Source organism: Vigna unguiculata, chromosome 2 (assembly GCF_004118075.2).
Source record: "Vigna unguiculata cultivar IT97K-499-35 chromosome 2, ASM411807v1, whole genome shotgun sequence".
In the NCBI taxonomy this organism is placed as follows: Eukaryota; Viridiplantae; Streptophyta; class Magnoliopsida; order Fabales; family Fabaceae; genus Vigna; species Vigna unguiculata.
The window spans coordinates 32,375,167-32,385,109 of NC_040280.1; the positions used below are offsets into that span (position 1 = coordinate 32,375,167).

At 27.7% G+C, this 9,943-nt stretch overlaps 1 protein-coding gene across 1 annotated transcript; it reads right to left on the reverse strand.

Moving 5' to 3' along the window:
- Nucleotides 1-2,947: 2,947 nt before the first annotated feature.
- LOC114174232 (scarecrow-like protein 3) lies at nt 2,948-5,674 on the reverse strand. The gene has a single exon (XM_028059026.1). It carries the CDS (start codon nt 4,734-4,736, stop codon nt 3,285-3,287), a length of 1,452 nt encoding a protein of 483 aa, XP_027914827.1. The 5' UTR covers nt 4,737-5,674; the 3' UTR covers nt 2,948-3,284.
- Between the last annotated feature and the right edge of the window lie 4,269 nt (nt 5,675-9,943).

Here is a 9,943-nt window from a genome sequence, read left to right on the forward strand (position 1 = left end):
CTCTTCTTCTGTTATTTTAATTTAATAGAAAATAAATAATCATGTTAAAAAAGGACAACAAAATAATTATAATATCAATTATAAAAATAAAATAGGAAGCAAATATTATGAAAATTAATATTTTTTGTCCGTGGTTACCATTGTATAACAAAGACTCTTCGATCTTTCGCCATCACAGTATACTTACTATAAATAATCTCTTGTAAATAAAAAAATTGAAAAACTAATTCACGGAAATTAGTTAGAAAGGTTGCCATAGTTATTACATACAACAAAAAATTACATAAATTTTATTTTATTAATATTTGTAAATATTATTGTTGTTTATTATTGATCATACGGATTGGTGGGTTAATCCGGCTCACCACGGATTTAATCTAAATGAGTTGAGTTCTTGGTGAATTGGATAAAAAATTAATTCATACTGACATTTATAAACAAATTTCAACCTGATCTTATCCAAATCTGTAGTGGATTGAATTGGTTTACGAATTTTGACCCAGTTTGACAATGTTAGATGTTGTTATAAGTGAAAGTTTGGTTGATGGAGAATGGTATTTTTGCATGAACCACATTTCTAATTAGTGAGTCACAGGCCACACTTCCTTGCTAAATGGGACTCCTATATCTTTGGAGATAACAATTAAAAATTGTTTAGCACGTGAATATCAAATGAATGGCTTATAAAAAAGTTTATATTTGTGTATCAATTAATTTATATTTCACTAATCAATTGTGATGATTGAATTTCCGAAGTTGTATTTAGCTTAAGATTTTAGCTTGTAGACAACTGAGTTTTCATATCTTCACTTTCTTAAAATAGATGTTTGTTAATTTCTATAAATGTTTTCAAATATTGACGAGGTTAAAGCATAAACTTGATGTATGACCATAATAAATAAAACAGAGTAAGATATTGGATAAATTACTTATAGACTTTCAATGTTTGTTTTCAACCTACAAGTTTAAAAGGTGAAAAAGAAGGCATTTAATATATAACACAAATGAGTATGGAGAGATAAAATCATCTTTATAACTTGATAGCTATCTAAAAAGGCAATAAATATATATATATATATATATATATATATATATATATATATATATATATATATATTAAAATCAAATTTACTGTAATCGTACTCACTATGAGGAAAGAATTTTGACCAAGTATTATGTGTGCAATGCTAGTTAGATACTATTGATAAAAAAAATACACCATGATAAAAAAAATCTTTATCTAAATATTTTATGAATAATATCTAGGAGACACAATTTAAAGTGCTATAATGATTATGTCTCCACCTAAACTCAATCAATTTATTATAAATATAAATATGTTGTAAAAACATATGTTGTGGGGAGCCTTCTTTCTCTAACACTAATGACAAATCATAATCTTCATTGATTGGTATTTTGGTTTGGTTTCATAATCAACCATGTTGATGTTTTCAATGTGTAGACTTGTTTTTTGAGATAACTATTTTGTTTCTTCTATGACTTTTGCAACCATGTTGTCTCTAAGTTCATGATCCTTACATTGAAATTGTCTCCAATAAACTTCCATTTTCAATCTATTTATTTCGTCACCAAAGATTCAGAGTTAACCAATTAGTTTATTTAACATGTTTTATTACATGCAATTCCTATTCATTGAAGTGTGAGTAATGAAATCCAATGAATCATGCAAATCTAGGAGCAATGATGGAATATTATATACTCATGGTGGGAAAGAAAGTTAAAATAAATGTATTTCTAAATCTTGAAAAAAAAAAACTAAAGAAAAGAAAATTTAAAATGGATGGAAATATGCATTTTTTAGCATGATTGAAACATGATGTCGTTGATGTGCGATTGAAACCTTACTCTTTTTTTTTTCGTGTGTTTTAATGAAATTTATGGAATTTAAGAAACTAACTTGAAACTTGAGATGTTCAAAAACCTAAAAAATATGAAATCAAGAATAATAATATTTTAACCACTACCGTAATCATATGAAAAATAAGACATCAAATTGTAAAAGTTATTATCAAAATTTGATCGTTAAATATTATTTTTCAAGAATTATATAGGTTATGTTTGGTGATGTTTTATGCTCTTGTTTAAAAAGTTGAATGATTAAAAGGATGTCTATTTATTTAGTGTTGGTGATGGTAAAATAACAAATAAAGACAATTCAATTTTAAACAGTTCAAAATTATAAAGAACATCGATATTTTGATTATTTGATATTGTCTCTCACTATTATTTACTTTTTTTTCCTTTTAAAAATATAAAAGTTAATTTTTTCTAAAATTATTTTACACTTACAAAATTGTCAAATGATGTTGAACAACTTTTTCCCAATTATACAAGTAAATTAAATATGTTAAAAAATTCACAGGTTACTATTTTTTTTCTTGTTTAAAATAAACCGTAAATTCCTAATTTATTTAAGACTTTTTAAATATCAACATAAAAATAATCCAATTCGAGTTAAAACTGATATATTTAAGAGTTTTTAAATACCAACATAAAAGTAGTCCAAGTTTGAGTTAAAACTGACATACAAGTTCATTAACTTAATTATAATTTCCTAAATCATGATCTTTTATTTTGAAACCCCAGCAAGTAGTTCATAAAGTTATTTAACCTTTCTTAGTTAAGCTATTAAGAGAATTTCTAAGAAGATGCTATCAGATGATTTAAAATATTTTTCAGAATAAACCTCCCAATGCCTCAAAAAATGACAAACACGAGGGCCATGTTTCTGTTTTTTCCCTATCTCGTTCTTTTTTTCTGTTCCAGTGAACCGTTACAATCTGATAAGATTATGCAGAAATTGTCGAAAGAGACGCGTGTGTCTGGGGCTATGGGATTTGCTAAATGGGGGAATGAGAATCGACCAAAGTCTGAATTTTGAGAAAACCAACTTATGCTAAACATGCAAATTGAGAAGGGAAAAAAATTTCAACACAAAATTTGAGCTAAAAAGAAACTTATATTAGGTCTTACACAACAGAGAGGTTACAGTATAGGGATTAGTGAAGAACAAAATGAACACAGAACTAAACAATGGAATGGTGGACACAACTAGAGATAATTGTTTCACTCTCTCTCTCTCACACTTTTCCATTTCCCTCTTCTGAGAGTTTAGTATCTCTGAATTGATCTTCATCACTAGACGAAACCATATATATTGGTAAAACTCTTTCATACAATTAGAAACAAAGAAAAGAAAAACTTATTCATCACTACATCACTATTCTTGTTCTTCTTTATGATGCTTCAAGAATCTTCTTACCTCACCTTCTTGATCTCCATGCTGTCACAGAAAACAAGGTACGGTCCTGCCAGTAAATGATCACACAGCCATTTTCCTCTCTCATTCTGTACCCATTACAACCATAGTTCTCCATGAACCTCATTGCCAGAGTCAAACCTTGACGGCTTAAAGGCACGCTTGCAAAACCAGATGAATCAAGCCTCTGGATCCACTTATCCATCTTTTCATGCCTTTCCCTTCTTTCAGCTCCCTCACAAGCTACGATGTTCTTGATTTCCTCACCCAGAAGCATCTTCTCGATCTTCATTCTGTCCAAGGATGCCCTGGACACAGTGCATTCCAAACAATCAAACAATGCAGCATATGAATTCAGAGATTCTAGCAGCCTCTCCATCAGGTTTGAACTGTTGTGGTTGAAGTCTTGCTCCGTCACAACCATGATCTTTGGTGATAACCCCCACAAGGCATTCAGAAAGCTCTCAGATTTCATCGATGCAGATGAAGAACCGGGCGAGGATGAGGCCGAGGCCGAGGCTGAGGCTGAATCTGGACTTGGGCTATAGCCGTGAACCATATCCTTTTCAACCAAATGTGTGTTTTGGTTCATCTGCAGGATTCTCTGCAGTTGAATTGCATTTGCATTTGCATTTGAATTGTTCGACCAAAAAAGAGGAGATCTTCTCCTCGAGGCATCATCATCCAAGGCCAAGAGGGAATGCAACTGCAGAATGCAACTAATTGCCAGTGCCTCCCCAGTTTTCACACGAAGTTTGTCAAAATCAAGATTTTCTATCTTGCTGACAACAGGGTTGAACTGGAATGGAATATCCAATTTTTCTGCTTCTTGAGTGAGTTTATGAGCCATCTGATCCAGAATCTCTTTCTGGTGATGCACACCGGTGATTCTCAAATGAGGAGGGCCTCCAGGGCGTGCACTCAGAACACGGAGGAGCGCAATCCACTGGTCTGGTCCATTAGCATTGAGATCAATCACATGCACCATTTTCTCCCCCAGCATGGCCTCAACAATGGCCTGATTTGTCAGAATATAGGACATCTTCAGGAACGGGAAAAGGTCGAAAAAGAGCTTATGAACAAGAATTTCATCAGACACCATGGCTATTCTGGTGGAATTGAGTGCCCTGTGGAGGCCAGGCCATGATTTCAGTATCCGATCAGCGAGTGCTTGGGTGAAATATGCAGCAACACGCTGAATAGTATCCCCATCAGGGGAAGCAAGCTGGGAAATCTGGTCAAGCAACATGTTTGCGTTCTCGAGACTACCATTAGCCACATGATTGGCACAACTGATCAACAAATGGATCAAACACAAACCCCTTTCCTCAGATTTCAGTTCTCTAAGCCAGGGATAGGGGGATCCTATGCCAGGTGAAAGAGACATCATGGAAAAGAACTGAAGGGGCGAAGAAGTTACAGAAGATGAACCTTCTTCTTGGAACACGGATTCCATGAACCCAACCACAACAATCTTATATAGCCCAGGAAGAGATGGTAGAATGGTAATAATTATCAAGAGGCACACAGGTTTGATGAAACCAAACCTCCCCAAGGTATGAACAAAAACCTGAGTTATAGAACTAACAATGCAAGCGAAAAAATCACGATGTCATGAATGCATTAAAGGGACTTTTCCGACGAATTTCAGGAAATATTTACGGAGCAAAGTAAGGAAGCGGTGATGAGAAACGAAACCGATAGAAAAATCCTACAAAAACCGCATTTTGAGAATTGATGAAGGAAAACCGAAACCGCTGATGGGTTTTGCAATTGAAGAAGAGAGGAAAAGAAGCCCCTTGAAAATGGCGAAGCTTGGTGGTGTGAACATTCCGAATGAGTTTGTTTGAGAGTGAAATTGAAAGTTTGGAGCGATGCAGCAGAAGAAGCAGATTGAAGGAGTGGTTCATGGGAAGAAGAAGAGAAGAGAATGCGTGAAGGGGTTCTCTTGTCTTTATTGTTTTGTTGTCGTTGAGTGGTTAGTGGATGGAGTGAGGAATTGGTGAGAGTCTTGGTTCGGTTGTTTCTGTCTTTATGTTCCGAAAACTGTCGTTTGTGTGTGTGGAAACTCTAGAAGGTGTGTGTTTGTTTGATCACTCAAGTAAACAAACGCAAGAACAGAGTTCAAAGGTTAAGGTTTGTGTGTTGTGTTTAGAGTGGTGTGTTTGTCTTGACGTTGGGTGGATGGGGAATCGAGGGTTTAAAATATTCCCTAAGGTTGCAAGAATCCAAACATGCCTTAGCAAAGACAAACATTGGGCTCAGATTTGTCTCCTAGTGGGGTGAGTGAGAAGGGCAAGAAAAGTGTTAAAATGGTTCCAAGAAATGGGTTTTGTTTTATTTTGCCATGGAATTACAATGGCTAATATCTTATTCTATCGAAGACAAACAGACAAGGATGTTAAGGAAGACTCCAAAAGTAGATTGTTCATTTATCTCTATTTGTGGATTCTTAGGTGGCACTTCCAAACCCTTTTTTTTTTTCTTGCAAATTACCAAACGCCACCTTACTTTCTCCTTAGGTGCCGTCTAATCAAATCACTACTGCATAATAACTCTATTCTTTTCTAGTTACAAAACTTTTTTTTTCTTTATGCAAGTAATGTTTATTGTAAGGAACTTCTTTAATATTTTGCTGGTGTGGGGGAATTTTTCCAAAGATAATTTTATTATTGTTTATTTGAAAATAAACGAGTTAAATATATTTTTACTTTCTAATTTTTAATTTTTAAGTAAAATTATAATTTATTTTTATTTTAAATTTTGATATAATTTGATTCTTAAACTTTAAAATGAATGAATATAAATTTTTTTAAGTTAATTGTGTTAAATTAGTTAAATGTGACAAGTATCGTTTCAGAACGATATATGAGTTGTTTAGATTATTTGAACGGTTTAGACCATTTGAGTTGTTTAATAGATAAAGAAAATGACATTGTTAGATTAATATTTTTTAAAGTTTGAGGACCAATTATTTGTTATACAACAAAAGTAAGATTAAATATGATTTTAATCCCTTAACTTTAAGTGAAAATTAAAATTACTTATTTTTCGAAACTTTTTAACTAATTTAGTCTATTGTCTATAAAAATGTGTCGATTTAATTATTTTAACCAAAATTTATTAAGTTTACTTTAAGTTTCAAGTGTTTATAAACTAACATTGAAGTGTAAGTGTCAAACAGTGAAATATATTAGTGTGAAACTTGTTTGAAACGTTAAATAAACTTAATAAAAAATTATTTTAAAAAATAAATTTACATATCTCTAAGGTTGTGAAAATAAATTAGACCAAAAATTTTGATGAAGACTGATTCCTTGTTAGAAACTAAGGGATAAAAAAACGTATGCAACAAACAATATAATACTTATACCTTAAATTCAGTTCTTAATATTACTTTATAAATAGTAATAAATAATGAAGTTATGTTGCATTTATTGTTATTAAATTAAATAAATTATGTTTCTTGTCTTATGTTATATTATATTTATTATTCTCGATTTATATCGTGTTGAATGATGTCATTTTTACATAAGAAACAAAAACATATTTAAAAAAAATTATAATACTATATAACCTAATTTTAGTTTTTATATAAATAGTTACATGTACATATTTTCTTTAGATGTGAAATGATCAATTTTTACAATAAAATAAGAGATATAAATATATTTAACAAAAAATAACAATACTTTATAACTTAATTTCATATTTTTTATAAATAGTTATATGTACATATTTGTTCTAGATGAAAAATATTACTATTTAAATGGTAATAATTAATGAAGTTATGTTGTATTTATTATTATTATTAAATTAAATAAATTACATTTATTGTTTTATGTTATATTATATTTATTATTTTCAATTTATATTATGAGTCAATTTTCAGTATAAGATAAAAGATAAAAATATATTTAACCAAAAAATATAATATTTTATAACTAAATTGTAGTTTTTTTAATAAATAATTACATGTACATATTTGTTCTAGATAAAGAATATTACTTTATAAATATTAATATTTAATAAAGTTATGTTGTATATATTGTAATTAAATTATATTACATATTTGTTCTAGACAAGGAATATTACTTTATAAATAATAATAATAATTAAGGAAGTTATGTTGTATTTATTGTTATTAAATTATTTTACATATTATTTCTAGAAAAGAAATATTATTTTATAAATAGTTATAATTAATGAAGTTATGTTGTATTTATTGTTATTAAATTATTTTACATTTCTTATTTTATGTTTTATTGTATTTGTTATTTTCAATTTATTTCGTGTAAAATATTCAATTTCACTGTAAAATAAGGGATGAAAACAAATTTAACAAAAAAATATGATATATTATAATTTAATTTCAGTTTTTTTAATAAATAGTAATAAATAATGAAATTATGTTGTATTATTGTTATTGAATTAAATAAATTATGTTTTTTGTTTTAATTTATATTATATTTATTATTCTCAAATCATATTGTGTGAAATGATCCAATTTTTACCACTATAAAGTAAGACATCAAAAACATATTTAAAAAAAAATACTTTATTACTTAAGTTAAGTATTTTTTTTATAAATAGTTGCATGTAAATATTTGTTTTAAATAAATAATATTATTATATAAATATTAATAGTTAATGAAGTTATGTTGTATTTATTATTATTAACTTAAATAATTTTCATTTATTGTTTTATGTTATATTATATTTATTATTTATAATTTATGTTGTGTGAAGTGATCCAACTTTAACTAGAAAAAAATTAAGGGATAAAAACATATTTAATGCAAAAAATTTAATATTTTATAACTTAATTCCCATTTTTTTATAAATAGTTACATGTACATATTTTCTCTATATAACTAATATTACTTTATAAATAATAATAATAAATAATGAAGTTATGTTGTATTTATTATTATTAAATTAAATTAAATTTTATTTATTGTTTGATGTTATATTATATTTATGATTCTTGAATTTATATTGTGAAATGATCTATATATAACATCCTTACAAATGTTACACCTTGAGATTTGATACACTTAATTCCAAATTTTATACTAATTATAAAATTTAATATAATTATACACTTCCTCTAATAAACAAGTAAAATCACTTTATAAATAGTAATAAAGTTACCCCGTTTTAATTGTCATAAAATTATATTACATTCATTCTTATGAATTTATATTATATATATTGTACTCCAGTTATATGTTGAGACAAGATAACATCGTAACAAATCTGCCAATATAAAACTTCCATTGAGTAAATATACAACTATAATACCTTTTTTAATTCATATTCTATAAATCACATATTTATAATCTAAATCTAATACAAATCTTCCATCACGGTTATGACTATGTTGAATTCTAATTAAACCTAGTGTTACACACTTATGCAGTGATCATGTGAATATTTATCAAGTTAGCTAGATTTTGTATCAAATATTGTCACACTTATTATTGTAATAAATAATGTATATGATGTTACAAAGGGTATATGATATGCTAATGTCTAGTGAGAAGCAATGGAACATGAAACTTTTTTTTCTATGATGTTTGATAATGATGAGGCCAAACATAAATGTTATTCTAACATGAGAATTTTATTTGAGATAAAAGAATTTGATACTCTTTTAGAAGTGCTTATAAAATATTCATGTAAAATTTTGATCTGTTGATAAAAATAATATATCTTGAAAAATTTTATATCATTTATCATAAATAATGGTGTGATTAATAATAATTATATAATAGACTTAAAATCCATGTATGATGTTTAAACATTTCAATAAATGTCTTATAATAATTTGTTTTAATTTGTATTATTGTAGTATAATGTTTTGAGGTTTAATTTAAATTATTGTTTTAGAAAATGTCACTGTATTTAGAGTCAAAGGACGTAAAAGAGTGATTTATTGTAATTTTTTTTTATATAATGTTATTATGTAGTTATCATTAAAAACATGTTATAGTTTTAGAGTTTTTAAATTATATTCTTGTGTTGATTATTTTTATTTTATTTTTATATTAATAAAATAATTCATCAGGTTATACGTTGATATTTTTCGTGACTTTTTTCATCAAATCTTATAAAATGACAACCAAGTGCAGAGGAATGATAAATAGATGGTGTTGATTTGGAACATGTAGGCACCTCGAAGAATTACACTGTTCCTATGATAAGTTATTTCAAAAGTACCAATATAAATAACTTATTACAATAAATTATAAATGGTTAAAAAAAACGAATTTAACATACATAAATAACATTTTTTCACTTACAAATTCTATCTATTTTATCCAGACTTATGTTTAAACATTCACAATGTGAAACTATTTCGGTATCATGGATTTTTATCATTTAATAAAAGTTAATGTGTAAGAGTAGTTATACATTTTTACTGTCCTAATTATTTTTTGTCTTGTTTTATAACCATGATTGTTTTAGAAAGGTATTTTAAACCTAAATTGTATTATGAAACGTGTTTTATTGGTTGGGTTAAAAAATTGCACATAATTTATGCATCGAATCCTGAATTGTAGCGTGAGTTAATTTGGTTTATTTTCATCTCTGATAAATAGTTGTGATTAATTGTTTCACTTACATTTTAAAGTGGGAGTAAAAAACTAACATACTTGA

Excerpts from the sequence above, each read along its gene's own strand:
- LOC114174232 (XM_028059026.1), bottom strand. The coding sequence starts at position 4,736 with ATGGAATCCGTGTTCCAAGAAGAAGGTTCATCTTCTGTAACTTCTTCG.